At 38.1% G+C, this 17,307-nt stretch overlaps 1 protein-coding gene across 1 annotated transcript in view; it reads right to left on the reverse strand.

Moving 5' to 3' along the window:
* Nucleotides 1-658: 658 nt before the first annotated feature.
* Nucleotides 659-17,307, reverse strand: part of LOC108666821 — a gene marked incomplete at its 3' end in the record, with an annotated part of 32,020 nt that continues 15,371 nt past the window's right edge. The window contains exon 2 of the mRNA XM_018153749.2: nt 659-1,026. Coding sequence (XP_018009238.1) covers nt 659-1,026 — 368 coding nt within the window. The remainder of the gene's footprint in view (nt 1,027-17,307) is intronic.

The following is a 17,307-nucleotide window of genomic DNA, read 5'->3' on the forward strand; positions in this document are numbered from 1 at the left end:
GGCCGTCAACTGAATCGTGTGCACACGATTCAGTTGACGGCACATCAGTAGCTACTTTGGCAGAGACGTTGCGCGTTCTCAGAAATCTATGCAATTGTTGGTTAAAATAATTCGATACTCAGAACAGCGGAATCTACATGGCGACTGACCGACAGTGATGCCATATACGGGGCAGTTTCATTTAAACCCCGCCTCAGATATCACGGCAATGCCGCCGACACCGAAGAACAAGTAACGTCTGCATGAACGCGGTCGCAACGTGCATTGTGGCTAGCATGCATATTGTTGAAACAACATTTCGCGTCTACCTGTAGTGTTGATGTATGGGTACAGACGACTAAGAAATATCAAGAAATTCTGTTTCAAGCTAGTGAAATAATAATAATAATAATTTAAGTTAATAACTTAAATTTTATGGTGATGATTGAAACATATTCAGAAAATCTGAAGAATTAATGGTCAGAAGTTGTCAGCGACTGCAAACCTTCACATGAAATATTTTAATAATGTGCATAATACTAATAAAACACATTATAAATGTCGAGGTTTATAACAAACTTCCTGGTTTTTAATTTCATGCCTATTGCACAAAAGCAGATTTATCAGATTACTGCGAGGCAAAAGGTTAGAAAACAAACAACGTTCAAGAAGTACTCACAAGTCCATCACAGGCGCTGAGAGCAACATCAGACGAGTGTTGGTGTCCCACTACATATCCTTTGAAAAAACACTGCGATATTCGGTAGCTGGGCTGCACACGGCTTTTTGCACTGCCTTCCTCGCGCAGTAACATCGTCGGTGCCATGAAATGAGAGTCATGCCATGCCACGACCTGCCACAGTCGACCCCATGCCACCCACTCGTACCCGCGCGTGCCCTGGTGTCCCTCTGTAACACCAGGGACATGCGGCAAGTCGTTGCTGGGAGAAACGCCCTCGGACTGAGAATGCGGGACGGGCCCGTGGCTTTGTGGGAACTGGCGGTGGAACGGCGTTACCCAAACGCGTAGTGTAGACGAATCTATCTCTGTCGAGAGTAAAATGACAAATATTAATAATTGTTTATAGAAATTTAAGTTACATACAATCTTCCTGGAGACAAAATACCAGTTTGTGTTTAATAAATATTACCGTGTAGCTTGACCCGTCCTGGATACAGAGAAGCTAGTTTGCACATCAATATGTGTTCTTGTTTGGGCTTCCTTTGATGCAGCAAGACGATCAGTTTTCCGTCCGCCTTCACTTCCAAGTTTTGATATCGATTCTCCACGTCAGCACGAGAGATCCTCAACTTCCCAGTTTCACAAATCAGCTGAGAAACTTAAGAAAATTCTGCATAAAAAATCGGATAGGAGCAACGTGTCGTTCTGGAATTAACTCAGAGAAAAGTAAAGAAGTATGATCCGAAGAATTAAGAACTTATTCCAGAAGGCAAAACCCGTACTTAAGAGGCCTTAAAGGGCTCTCAAAACCTAGAAAAATCCTGTAAATTATGCTTCATAACAATAATATTGAGATTTTATGTAAATTCTGTTCCGGCAGAATTAGGTGGGTTCCAGTCGCAGCTTTGAAAGCTAAAACGAACGACAGTATTTATATTGCTAGTTTGCTTGAATTGAAGATCATTCAAGAACAACGTTGCATCAGATACTATAAACTCAGTTCTCAGAAGCACTTACAATTTGAATCCCTCCGGGTCAATAGCTTTCTTTTCATATAATTTAAATTTAAATAATCAATTGAAGATGCAGTACACCAACAAAATGAGGTCAGAGAAATTTTATTATTTATTCAGACAACAATTTATATTATTCAGACAACAAAGTAAAATATAAATGAATTATCGGGCATTTATTCCAAGCACTCGCAAAAACGCCACTTTAGAACAAATGAATGGCATTATTCATCAAGCTCTCAGGAGGCAAATTGAGTTTAGAGGCATTTCCGTCTTTATTGGACTATTTATACCGATACAAGCAAGCAATGTCTTAAAAAGCCCGCAGTCATAAATCTTACAATTCTTCACAAGCACAATAAGTATTTCCTTCTAGCCCATACTCTCGGAATTATTTTAAACGAAGAAAAACCTACAATGATTTAAGCATAAGATTCACGAATTGTTTCACGAATAATTGAAGAATTGTCACTTTCAATTGAATAATTGAAAGTGAAAATTGTCACGAATTGTCACGACTGCGGACAGACTAAATGTGTAGACGAAAATATTACTGAATTTAAATATTATGAATAGTGAATAGTAATGTGCAGGAGACTTGAGGTATGAAAATTTATCCGGGAACGTGCAACGAAAACGTTAACCATGCAATTGTCATTATTACTATAAAAATTATTGATTTCCTAAAAGTACATTCATAAATTTTGATCGCACCCATTCCGCTTTTTCATGCACCAAACCTTTCCTTTCTTCCACTTCAAGAATAAAGTTTCATGTCCAGACTCCAGATTACATCCCGAGACAATAAATACCCAGGATACGCACACCAACAGCTCTTATAACAGCTCTTCTTCTGCCAGGCTTCAAACGCACTCACCAACAAACAAACCCATAGAGTTTGACAGAGATACGTAAGATTATTGCACGAATATTATATTGATTTTATTCATTATTATATTCTAATTTGTATTATATAAACCATAATTAAAACTATTTTTGCAAAATCATAAGAAATTCGTACAAGGTGGGAAACTGTGAATTAGAAGTACAAATTTAATTAGAATTTACTGCAACCAATATACAAGAAATAAAAATAAGAAGGGAAGGCAGCCTGAGCATCAAGGAAGGTCAGGTAAAGATAAGAACCCATGGCTTTTAAAGACCACGCTATGTGCCGCCCATTAAATCAGATAACAAGAAAATTGCCACTTTGCCACGAGATAAATACCGATTCGAGACGAAAAGAATACCACGGAGGCTGAACAGCCACTTTAGATTAAATGAAATTACCCAGGATTGCGGACTTCACATCTCGGCCGCATAATAATGAAGCTTGAATGGGGACTCTAAAAACCATACGTTTCCGAACACGCTCAGCGGAAAGACTATCTGAAAAAATTAATTAATTTTACGTCTATTCAGAGAAAAATTCAAGCTGATTTTTTCATGAAATGACGTGTCTTCGCTCAAGATTATTTTATTTTAGATTTTAGTATTTCGTCGTGACTGTTGGTATTGTCTCTCTTCCACAAAATCGTAATTTTTATTACGATAATTTATATAGGAACATAATATTATTAAGAAAAATACTCGATTGAGTGAAAAGCGATTCGAAATATCTGACTAAATCGTTATATACAAAGTAATTTTTTCATGCTCAGAAATTAACCAACAAACAACGGCCTGACATTCAAAAACATAATTTATACTAAACCTGTTCAATTTTTCAACCAAAAAATAACTTAGCCCCAGCGAGAAAGATTAATTGAGCTTGAGGAAACAATGTACTTTATTATCCGTCCAACAGCACGAAACAAGGCATTCATGAGTCGACGTGCAATTCCCTGGAGTCCGCTTACGTTCGGTTTACCAGAAGCAGTAAATCAGAAGCGTAGCATATCGTGGCTCCTGATGAAACTTGATACCCGCAAAAATCAGAGCTAGGCTAGCTGGCCCAGAGCGCCGCGGGTGAGGATTGGTAGCCGCGATGCAGTTTACGATAAAGCTGTGACCTACACACTAGCTGCCATGGCAAACTCATTTTCTATTCTCGCTAAAAACGATAAAAAATACACCCATTTTCAAAATAAACAACCAATTAAGGAGCCGTTGGTAAGATGAATTGATTAGGCTAAACATCCCTGAAATCCACAACATAGCATCTATGAAGTTCAGCAGCTGGAACTTGCAACATCAAGCGAATCTGACGGGAGTGCGAGTCAATTTAGGGCACAGAATCTCAACCCGAAGACGAAATGTTCACTGCGATGTAACTCTCACGGCACTGGGCAGGTCGTGATCTAATTAGAGTTTCCAGCATCGTAATGCAACTCAGTCATGATGAAGGAGTGTCTTCATACTCGAGGGAACTCTGCGCACAGAACCTCATACACGACGCAACGCATCAGAGAATAATGATCATTATTCTTATCAGCAAAAAATATTTTCGTCACCATCATTCACTTATTTACTTAAATACTACTATGCTTTGCACACATATTATAATATATGGAAGGTATTGTAAGAATACATTAATGGGAAAACGTCACCGTGTTAAAAGTGACAAAACAAAAACTAATTTTAAACAGAAACTGATTCCCCAGAGTCTTGCCCGAGATCTAAAAGCCTTTGCTATTTCAAAAATATCTCCCTCATCATAAATGCATATATGAGCAAATTTTTCACGTTATATTTTATACACTTTGGATAATTAACAAGTTTCACTTGCAATAAAACTAGAAAAAAATGAAGCGAGTGCTTTCACTTGAATTCTAAATATATAACCATGAATTAATGTAAAAGAATGACTTTCATTGTAAAATAGAACAAAATAAACAACAATGTTAATACATTTGACGGCATCAAGTAGACACAAGTACTATTTGGAGGCATGCTAAGTGAGAACGCAACTATTAAGCCAGAAGAAAAAGTTAAGGAATTGCATATAAGTTTAATACATCCAAGGAGAACCACAAGTAAAAACGTCTATACTGTTCAACCGCAGGACTTGAGGAGATCAGATGAGAGCGGCAGTAATCGACACGCCTATCAAGAATTATTTCATTGGTAGCGGCGTATAGGCATCCAAAACACAGGTCGTTACAAGCAGCAAATACTGACTCATAAATTATTAAGACGAGTCTTACAAAGTAGCGAGCTAAAAAGCCTCGGCAAACCTCTGCTATTGGCGGATGAAGCTATCATGGATACGAAGAGATATACAAGTGACCAGGGGCCATACTTTCAAAACTCGCTAAGTGAACGTAAGTTCTTACGCTCTATTTTCTTGTCTATGATTGGTGGATTTTGCTTGAAAGGTCGCCAATGATTGGCTGATGAACTTACGATCTCTTAACTTTTTTTGAAAGTATCGGCCCAGAGCAATGGCATCAGTCGCATCGAGCGTGTTGAATACTGTTGATATCGCCCCTTGAATCTAACGTTCATGAGAGAATAACTTGCGAATATCTCGAAAAAAATTAAATGGCCAGTAAAGTTAGCGAGTTTATTTCGATGCGCTGATGTAAATGAGGGCTGGTTCATTAGGAAGGGATTATGAGCCATGACTGAGTTTAATTATGTTTTATGCGATGCAAAGTAGTGAGGGTGTTTCGTAGGGATTTAAAAATGTAACTGTGTTTAACTTGCGGCTAGGCTTGAGCAACAAGAATTACTGTGCATTCAGAAGGGCACGTTTCTTGAATTAAATGTATATCAAATGGTTCATAGGAGGAACGAAAAAATCATTTTGTAAAATAAATGAAATCATTTACTCATTAATGGTCAATCATCAATCAACTATTAACTTGACCACAAAAACACACGGAATTTAAAGACTATCAATTAGCACATAATCATGGAGCAATAAAATAAAATTAAGGCGGTATAGAAAACAATATCTACACTTTAAAAACACTAAAACCGGAAATAAGAGCTCAGAATTTTACAAAATCGTACATTGTTTTGTTGAAATTTTATTCTTCCTTTGAGCTCCACAATTCCAGGGCCGAGGTATCAGGGCGTACAACACGTTTGCAGCTTACATGCATTAGTGCGGAAACGGTAAATGGTCCCTGAAAATTCTGATCTGAAAAGTTAGACGAGTCTCGCTTCAACAACAAGTATCACAGGTTCACGGACACTCCTGCACGACATAGGGACGAAAATCTTGAAATTAACTAACTCAACAACAGGCTAATCAAACCCGAGGGGAGAACTGAAAATGCGAGTTGAGATACATGCGACGTCATGTTTTTTGCCAGGAGACATCGCACGGAATTTTTCAGCTCCCGACAATTGAATTAACTTCGGTGTCAGTTGACACACGACTCACAAGAAGACATGAGAGTAGAAATACCGTGATGCACATAACTAAGGATTTTAATACAACCGGGAACTACGACATTGAAAACTCTTCATGCACTGTAACATATCCAATTTTAAAGCGCAGACATAATAAATAGACAATAGTTAGTTGGCGTTAGTTGTTATAATACATTATATAACAACTCACATTGTTATATAATACAATATAAATGAAAAACCGCGAATATCTACGATTGAAAACAATAAATAAATGCAATCAGAAAAGGTTATTTAACTATCACGTTCACGAAATTTAGGTATATAGAGAAACGTAAATAAAAATAGGATGATCAGAAAATTGCTAGCATTCAGTACCAGCCTCAATGGAAATTTTGCGCGAAAGCAAACTTTGGGAATGAGAGATTTTCTGTATCGTGGGAGGAAGAGAATGGATGGTTCCAGCAATCCAATACAAGTTATTTTTGCGGGCAGGGATGCATGTAAATTTTGTGTTGAGCTTCAGACAATAAAGTGCCGCCGCGCCGCGCAATAGCGGAGCATGACAGAAAAGTTTGAAGTTCATAAATTTCAAAAGTTTTCATAAAATTTATTGATTGTTCCAAAAGACAAATCATAAACAAACCAGTCTTTAATTTTAGATCGCAGCTTCATCCAATCGAAACGAATAATCTTTCTTGTCAATCCAAGACAGTGCAAGTAAATGTAAAAAAAAATCTATTATATTTCCTATGAGTAGTCACATTTTAAAAAAAAATGCGACTCATAATTAATTATTCAATTATGAGTCTAATTACTCTAATATAACTAATTAATAATCTGCTTTCAGTCATCATATTGCAGCCACACAACACACAATCAAATTTAAGTGCGCGTCGATAGAAGCGGCACAATGGAAGAAGAGTTTGGAAATGCGGCGAAGAGCAGAAACTGTATTTGTGAATAGATTAAGCTGTGTAGCACGAGTCAGCATCATAAGCTTACACATGCAACTAATAAAAAAAATATTGGCACGACCCTCCAAATGGAGGAGCAGGAAGTTGATTGTTATAAAGTACATTTGATCTAAACTGTCCGGTGCGTAAACCTATTAAAATATCTCGTTGAAAAAGACTGGCAAAACGATTCATAGGAGAAGACAGTCATTAGATTTAATCGGAAAATATTATTTTATATTGAAGGGGAGAAATCATGGAACAATAAAAACTATCGGAAAATAATGCAGAACATATCCTTTAATTAGATCAATGGAAGGACAAGCAGACGAAGCAACAAGCCAGCAAGGACACTGACGTCTCAGGCAGGTATAAGAGGTATAGATGCAGTGCTACGAGGCACTCCCCGCATCACAAGCGGTAAACATTCGAGGCCTCTCAGATGTAGGTCACAAGATGCCTAAAGAGGGGCCAGTGCGTACAGACCCTCTAGCTCTCCCTCTTGCGTGACGTGCTGCAGCTTCTTCATGTAACACTTACGCTATTTTTTTTCTTCACAATCTGATCATGGCTGGAATAATTTAGCAAAAGATCATTTGGGACGGTAATTGGTCAACCCTTAATATATTGTACATTTAACTATGTCATGCTGATACGTTGTTATTCGAAGAACCTGGAGTTTTTTATGTATATCTGTCCTAGAAACTAAACTTCGGATTAAAAGGGCCTTCGCCTGGCCGGGAATTCAATCGAGAGTTCATGACATGACGCGAAGACCCTTAATTCGAATTAATTATTTTTTTTTACTGCTACATGAAAAATTTAACGAACCACCTTCAAACTTGTATTGATGCTAAACCCTTACAAGTTCCATAAGATCTACCAAACGGGTAGGCCGTTTTATTCACTCTCATTTCGGCGTGTCACGTTCAACTGGCGCTATTAACTCCCTTCCTTCCGGCCCCACACCGGCGAAGGTGCAACAAGTATACGTCATTGTCATTGCAATGACTTCGTTTTGCAAGTGTTGTGCATGCATGTGAATTTTTAACGCGGTAAATAGATAATAATTATGGCATTTGTGTTGTATCTAATAATCTTTGACTGCCACAATTATGTCTATCTTTTCAGATCCCTGACTGCTCAATAATAAGCTGACGTGAATGTTCTATTTGAAAAAAAATTACACCAAATAAGAAGGGTAAGTAATTCAAGGGAAGATAACAATAGTACCGGTATTTGATAAATTAGTATAGAAATTCGTATACATTTCACACCTGACATCAGTGAGAAGTTACTTCACGCGTCGCAACTCAGCAAAAGGTGAAACAAATTGCAAAAAATGTTATTTTCGTGTCCATTGTCCAAGTAAAGCAGGTCATTGTCAGAGCGTTCATTGTTCGTCCTTCCAAGATTAAGTAGATACCCCTAGCCAGTTGATTTTAGGTAAGGAACTGCTCTATTACTGCAAACTTCTCATCTATGGTAGTTGATGAATTAATGCTGAAGAGTTAAGACTACAAAAACGATCGAACCAGGAGTTATCTATAATTCAAACAAGATTTCTCAAGAAGACAGGCTCAGAATAATGGACGCGTTACAGAAACAGTTAAACTAAAAACCAAATTTAGATTTAAATTAAGCCGACGAAAGAAAAATTTTATACAGTCACAAGAGAATAAATTGAATTCCCCAAAAACGTTTGAAGCGGATATGACTGAGTCCAGAACAAAAGGTCGCCTGAGCAAAACTATTTGTAATTGCAAAGAAGTAAAGGAAGTGCAGTATTAAAATCCAATTAACGACTGCAGACAAGTTCATTTAAGAAAACATTAAGCATGGCGACTGCTTTACTACAAGAGGCTTGCTAAAGGCAAGCGTTGTTCTTACTGAGGGCGATAAAGAATTAGCAAGACATGAACAGCGGCCTTCCGATGACGCGAGGCGGCGTGTCTTTGAAGCTCTGCAAGGCTGCATGAGATCTGCAAGCGTTTGTAGGGACAATCGTGCGCGGTATCTTAGATACGCGAGCATCTGGGCGCGTAGTCAGAACTTGTCTCTTGCTCCTAACACGAGAAGCACGGATACTGATACCGGATGAAGATAAGAGCATTCATATCCTTGTGATAAATTATAAGAATCACGGTAATTAAGAAAAAATGTATAACTACAGTAAAAATTATGGTAGAAGTAACAGCTATTAGAGATTAGGAAGAAATGAACAGGATGAGGCGCAAGGAGAAACCATGTTAATCAAAATCAATGGTGAGCAAAGAAAAGGATTTGGGCCAGGAAGAGAAGAGACTATTATATCACGAGCCTCCCAACAGCCATTGTGCTAGACGGAAGAAATAGGCGTCTAATGCAATCTATGGACACAGTTCATCACAACAGACTAACCCAACTGAACGAATTATTTCAAACTCAGTGGAGCAGCAACCGACCGTTTCGTTCACCGAGAGGAGGGAGACCAATCGTGATATCATAATATAAAAATAAATTAGATAAGAACAATGATTGATTTTAAAAAGTTGGCAGTAGAAAAGATTCAGATAAATAAAATACTTCACAAAAATTCTTACACCTTGTTTTGCTTTCCCGCATTGTAAAATACCTCTTCAATAGAATGAACGCGTCATTAATTACCGCAGGAAATGCAAAAACATGACAAGTGGCAATGAACTTTGTGATAGTGACCCCGAATTGCAAGTTCATTATAAATGCAGACCAGGAAATAGACGCATATATAGGCGGCGTACATGAAGCAATGCTTGCACCTCCGTCTGCCATTAACAGACACGGCTGGGCACTGTCGTGTCTGTCCATTAATGTAGTGAATTAAATAACATACTTCCCTAATTTCAATGCCAAAACTTAGCAACAACCTCCTAATGTACTAATTTCAATATATACAAGCAATAAGCAGAATATATTTTTTAATCACAAAATATTTGTAAAAGTCTACCTTAAGGGAACAATTATTTCACATGGAAATGGTTTGAAAGATATTTTCACGGTAAAGAAAATGGTCACAGACTTCTCTTTACTGGACTTCTCTAACCTGGAGGTGAAGGCTGAAATTAAACTCAAGTAGTCAAATATTAAAAGAATGGGTTAATGAGAACATCACGTAATTTGAAAGTTGCGACATTAGAGAGTTCCCGCTAAACACGGAGGCTGTAAAACAAGTTCCAAGCCCAAGTTCACGGTCGTGCATCGTGGCTCCGCTATTAAAACGAGTTTTAATCAGACAACACGCATGACGTAACACTCCTGAGAACGCGCATCTTCCCAACTCGAACTGCATTTCCAAGAAAAAAAAATATTCCGAATAGGCATATATAAAAACTCCATAATCACAGCTTACGGAGAGCAATTTTCAAATAGAAGCGGATTTTCATGTCGGCGTCTCTTAGATCATATTAAAAAATCAAGTGCAAGCATTAGTGTACCATAGCGTCATTCTTAGTCGCCAATGAGTAAGGTATATCATCAAAGTAACCTAAGCACAAATGTGAAAATGTCAAGATCATTTTGTGAATTGAGAAGATGAAAATACACAATATATCTAAAATCGGATTTTGGCAAATTAAAACAAATTCAGTTTGTAATAAGCTTTCTTTTGCCCATCATTATCGGTTACGCAATGGCAAGATCTTGTACCAAAACATTTAACGAAACATTTAATGGTAAAATTTTCGTTTCGATGCGCTATATGTCATCGCTCATTTAAATGTAGTTCATTTTTCTCAATTATCAGCACAACAATAAATCATGAGCGCCTAATTAGATAATGAGATCAACGCAGCCAGGCAACGTCAGAAAAACGAGGTTCAGTACAGAAAACATTTCATAGTTGCTTCATCTCTATGGCGAACAGCTTCGCCTACTTTGCAGCTATTTATGGAGCTCTTATCTTCCATTTAAAGTAACAAATATTTTCTAATTATCTATGTAAAAAGGTTCCGATCATATTTCCAGTTACTGGATTTCAGTGAACTTCTTTCAAAAATATCATAAATACATTCACGTCAATGACTTGACGAGAATATATTTACACTTTTACTCTTGTTGAGTAAGAGTATAACTCTTACTTGTTGAGAGAACTTTACTACCTATACTCATACACTTGTTGAAAAAAACTTAGTTTTGTGAATCCATTTGGGAATCCAGTAAATTTAAAATATAAAATTTTGATTATTGGCATAAAAATTGAAACAATACAAAATGAAACCCTCCGTCGTTCAATTTTTCCGTATCTTCAACTTTCTTAGTGCACGACCCATGCTGGCGAAAGCTATACACCATCCAGTAACCATGGCCATTGGGAAATTCTCAAATTATTATTATTATTATTGTTATTGTTAAATATTATTGTCATTATTATTGTGCTGAAAAACTTCGGAATCTCCAAATTAATTTGAACCAAACAATTTACTATTTTAGTTTTATGGTATAATTAATTAAAAAAGATTCTTACTTCTTGCCCACCCTGACGTAATTTTAACAGCCACACGCCAGCAGTTGTAGCCCGTAAAACATGCCTGAGATTATAAGCCAAACGGTAATATCCATTGCAGTCACAAGTGAACACACTCGCTGCAGAAAACAATATTCCACACGCAAGTATAAGCTAGAGGCCGAGAGATCGTTATCAATCAGCCTGAATACCTAATATAGCCTGAAAACCTAATTTATACCAATATAATTTATATACCTAATATATTTTATATTTATACCTGAATACCTAATATAGCCTGTTGTATAGACTGAATACCTAAAATATTTCACACGCAAAGGTAGCTAAAGTCTGGAGTCATTATTGCCAGGAAGGCTCGCAAAACAAGAAGTGCATTACGGAGGGCGGGAGGTGAGTCATGCAATGACTGCAATGCATGCGAGGTGTGCCGCCCCTGAAGATTCTTATCGCGCACGGAATGAATGGAACAGCCGCATGACTTGCGCCAGACACAACTGCAACAATAAGAAAGATGATGCTCGGAACGAGGAAGGGTTACGCCAGTCATATTAACGTGATATTTTAGCCTACTTGCACATTCCATTCATTTCCTGATTATCATTGTTCAGGTAAATGAAGAATACTGCAACATAGCACCTAGTATGAGTGTATCACTTTATGACAATCAGCAGAGTTAACTGACTGTATGTTAGCCATTATTGCTCGTAAATTCATCTCTTCCGTCTACTGAAGTTCACGACTCATTTGATGTTTATGCACAATAAAATCTGGCATGCAATTTTCTGTTCATCTTAGATTCTTATCCCAGAAGAGTCTGGACACCGACGGGAACGTTGTTCCGATAAACGCATATGAGTAACTTCGGCATGCGTAAATGTTTACAGATTTTGGAGTCAGCATTTTGGGCGCAAAACGCTTCAGAAGATACATGGGCAGGCACTGTACATGTGCAAGTATATACTGTGTTTCCATGACCTTATAACGGACACATTGCATTCTCGCCTCCAAATAGCGAAGAAGGCGGGAATGTTCACCTACACATGCACTAACTCACTACACTCGCGCTTGACCAGACAGGGCGGCGCATGGGTCCCTGTAAGCTCGTTGGAAGTGAGAAGTGGCGTATTGTGCCGGCACCATTATTATATAGCTTAAAAGACCTAGAGGCAATACTGGCATAAATGTGTTTTTTGTTAATTGTGTAAATTTCAATTGCGCTTACTATCTTACTATGTTAATGAGTCATCAATAAGGTTCAAAAGAACATCCATCTTGTTTGCGTTTCAAAGTCACGATCATGGAATTTATTATATTCTACTTAGTTACCCTCAATCATATAGCAAACTTCCAAGAAATCCAGCGCAAATTCTATGAAATCCAGCAGCAACGTTTCCAAATTAAATCTGGAATGTGTATAACTGTATGTATCTCATAGACGCATACGAATGGGATGCAATCATCATAAAAATAATAATTTGAAACCAGATATGCACTTAAGAATTAATCGGGGGCTGCATGGCTCGGGATGACAGACTGCTTCTCTTTGAAAATGACATGTCGCCAATTTAGGCATGTGGTCTAAAGGCATACAAAGCTTGTCTTCTAAACCCAACTTTACAAATGGTTTCAAGTTTATAAAAGCCCTCAAGATGTATGCAGATTCTGTACGAACATTGAAGGAAGCATTAAAGTCATCTGAAACTCGTAAAAAACGCAAAGGGACGAATAAGTTAGTTGAAGTATAAATTGGCGGATGGTAGATACTTCAAATTTATATATGCTTCGAATGTTGTGCAGAGTGTTTGAATCCAGTCAATAATTGCTGAAAATCTTCATTTCAGAAAATTATTCTCGGTTAAATATTTGACTTTCTGAAGTATTTATGTGCGTTTAAAAACAATCTTTCAAGTACACCTACAAATTCATCAAATATTATTGGATCTAAAATCGCTTTGTTTTGCAAATTGGCAAGATCAAGCAATTCTATTCGCTTGAAATTTATGCGTCAACCTAAAGATTACATGAAATGATTTGCATTCATCGCAGTCAACTTGCTCAATATATCTCCCTTTTACAAGACCTTTTTTGTTCATAACAACCGTACAAAATATAAAACATTCCAAAAAACAGAAGATTTAAGTAGGGTAATGAAAAAGCAGCATAGCCGCGTCAAACAAATTGTCCGCAACAAAAGTAGCAAAAAAGTAAACCCCTGTCAATAAAGAGCAAGTGATGCTCACATCACAAGATAATAAAAAACTGACACAAGTACTTCAAGTCTCCCCGCCGAATCCCAGGTAACATTCGAAAGTCAATCAGGCGTCCAAAGCGACGAGACAAAAGCGTGTCATTAAGCTAAGGGATGAGGTCGCAAATTATGCCACATTTTTGGAATTTAATCGAGCCTGACGAAACATATGCTATCTCAAGCAGGGTTTGGCTGCAAATTATCTATTAATTATTGTAGGTAGATGCGTGTGTTGCGAGCATGAGGACTGCACCAGAATATATCCAGCTCAGTCGACTGATGCTTTGACTAGCACTCTTTAAGAACTTAATTAGAATGAATTGAACTTGTGATGAAAGATTTAATCTCTCTTTTCTTTTGAGTACCACACGGTCGAAAAACTAATTTCAATTACTCTGTTTATTGAATGGAAGCGAAGCACAAAATTGAACACTATAATCTACTCGTAAATACATTTTTCAGTACAAGTGTTCTTTGAGTTCTCATTCAAAGTTAAGAGCCTCGTCCGTTCTAAAATGATAAAAAGTAATTCCTTGAAAAATTATCCAGCAAAGTCAATGCCATGGACTTCAGAACATTTTTGTTAAACGTTTCAGAGGCCAGATCCATTTTAAATTTGCTAGACACATTTAAAATTATAATTGAAAAAAACTAAGAACTCAAAAATATACATCTGCTAAATGTGCTTCAACATAGGGAGTGTGTAAAACGCGAGTGTGTACCTTCAAATTAAATTGTTTCAAAAAAAGATGCATGAGAAGTAACAAATGTTCCAAGGTTCAACCACCGACATGGAATCGGCGAAGGCAGTAGTTTACTTACATGAGTGATGTACCGCAAGCGGCAAATTAATTATTGCATGCGAAGGCCGTCCGCTAACAGAACTTCTTGATGAAGAGCATCGCGGAGCAAATCGCTACTTTGGTCCGAAGGATCTGAAGCCGTAGGCCTTCTGGGACTCAGTGTAGGGAGGGCCACTCAAGGCAAGCGAGTGTCGCCGCTCATCAAAATAGCTGCTAGGAAGAGACCAACATACGCTCAAGAATATCGTTTAAACATGAAGTGATTCGTGTATTTGCATTAAAGTACCTGGACGTAGTCTTATATACATGACATTATTCCACTCCAAGGCAGGGATGATGAATTTCGTTTGTTTAAGTAAGGTTAACGTGAGCTGCATCGTGTCTCGGAGAACGCTCGTACGTATGTAGTACAAAATTAAACAAATTGAGTCTTTTTTTTAAAGCATGAACAGAAATTAAACAGCTGGCCTCATTTAAAAATAGGAGTCTATTAATACTCGAAATTAAAGAAGGAATAAAAAATGGAGAAAATTACCCCGAGGTCAATGAAATATCCCGCTCGCTGAAAATGAAAACCCACGTAACTCCGCAATGAGAACTCACTTGTAACTGCTCCGTATATAGTAGACCTTCGTACGCGACAAGAGAGCGTCACAATGGGAGCGCGCCACAATGCCACGTACGAGTCCGCGCCACAATGCCACGTACGTGACAACACCATAATGCCACGCACGTGACTGCGCCACAATGCCACACGTGGCATCGGTGCCACAATGCGACACCGGAGCGCTACAATGCCATACGTGGCATCAGTGCCACAATGCGCCACTGGAGCGCCACAATGCCACACGTGGCATCGGTGCCACAATGCGGCACTGGAGCGCCGCCGCCCGCACACGACGGTCGCGACGCGCGCAGATGTCAAGGTCGCGAGGGAGCGGAAGTGTGCGACAGACAGAAACTGCGTAAGCGCGAGACGGCAGAACAACGTAGCAAGCAAGACATCAAGCAGCCGCGAAGGAAAAAACAAAACGCAGTTAGCGCGACGAGAGGGAAAACAGAAAGTAGCGTTTGGGACTGAGGTGACTTTGCAAGGTCCCCAATCCCCATTCAACGGCCTAAAAATATAACAAGTGTAAACACCGCACGCGTAAGTTGATGTAAATAAAAATCACTCCATTTATAAATCTATACGGTCGAGAGAGCGTTATTAGTTCTTATATAATGTACCCTAAACTATAACGGTGTGCAGTGTACAGTGAGTAGTGTTTCAAAACTCAAATGAAAATTAATTTCTTATTTGACTTTTGGTTTAGGTCCTCATGCAGAGGTTTGGCTATCCTCTGAGGACCTATTTTGTTTCATGGGCAAAACAAACCTCCACACGTACAATACAAACTTATTCACAATCGTCACATTAAATCTGTCAATCTGGCAGCGGAACTGCACGGACACCATTTAGAGATTCCATGGCTGCCAGAAAAAGTGGTTTGCTTTCATAGTTTTTTAAGGGTCGATCTTGAACCGGAAGCTCCCATGAGCTCATTAAATCCACCGGCGAGTCTCAAAAAAAAAAAAAAGTTTGCTCACCGAGGAGCGAGCAATAGACGCTTCTGAGCAAACATTTTTATGCTCTACAATGAGAGCAGAACAGAAAAGAATGTCTCTCTTAATGAGACCCTCGAGATAAAATGCTAGGAACGCAGCCAGAATCTCAGACGAAAATGATGACATTGTCATCCTAAAGTTTTTGATTAAAAATAATCATAAACCAGACGAACAGCAGTGCTTGGAAATTCAGAAACTCCAATTAGTAGACACTATTCTCGCTGCTCAATGAAGAAGAAAATTATGTTTTAAAGGATATCCACAAATTGCCATAAAAATTATTCTGGAAAGTCCAGATCAAATTTTTTATAAATAGTCTCAACCGTCCAACCTCTACTCATATCAAAAATGAAAGTCGAAATTTATTGTTAGCTAGGTCTCTGCACCAGGCATCTTAGCAACAACTAAGCATTTTCAAATAAATTTGCCTCAAAAAGAGGTACCGTACTCACATTTTCAATGCTTTCAGATCGATTAGCATAATTCTCGGTAAGAAGGTTTAGCTTAAAGCTATTAAGTATATTCACAATACGTACTTACACTATAGTGACATCCCCAAGCTCCGAAATTTTAGCTTTTGATGCCCATAGCACACGATATGAGTATGCTAGATACGGCGCAAAACTTCAACAGCAACATTATAATTCTTATAATTCCAACAGCATTTTCCTGTTAGGAATACCTTAGTGAATGGAATATCTAAGGCAGCTCGGAGGTTATTTAACATGAGCAATGCCAGGTTTGCCTGATAGAATAACTGGCAAGAGAAATACAAAAGATTATAAACAAAGAATTTCGTGATGCTAACATGCCTCAAGCCCGATATTGACCATATCAAAAATACAGCGAAGGAAAGACTTATTTTATTATAAGCCAAAATAAACTGCACTAAAAAGACAAGCAAATCCCAAAACACTCGTATTCAAGTTGGTTACAAAATACGGTCATCAAAAGGGTAAGAGCTTTTAAAGTAACTGAAAAAAGTGATCGCTCTGTAAGCATTTTTTTCGGTTGAGGCCGAATGAAGAAAGTGAAAGTTGCAGCCCATTATTGCTAAGCTACAGCAAGTTCACCGCAGAACTACTTTTGGTTTCTCTTCATCCTGAACACACGCAAGAGTTCGTGGCTCGACCATATACTGAAGCAAATTTATGTCATGATATTACACATATTACACATTAGAAACTAGTACTTATGAGTTGGGTGTGAGATATAATTAGTGAACCTGACGGAAGA

This window comes from Hyalella azteca, unplaced genomic scaffold (genome assembly GCF_000764305.2).
Source record: "Hyalella azteca isolate HAZT.00-mixed unplaced genomic scaffold, Hazt_2.0.2 contig863, whole genome shotgun sequence".
NCBI lineage: Eukaryota > Metazoa > Arthropoda > Malacostraca > Amphipoda > Hyalellidae > Hyalella > Hyalella azteca.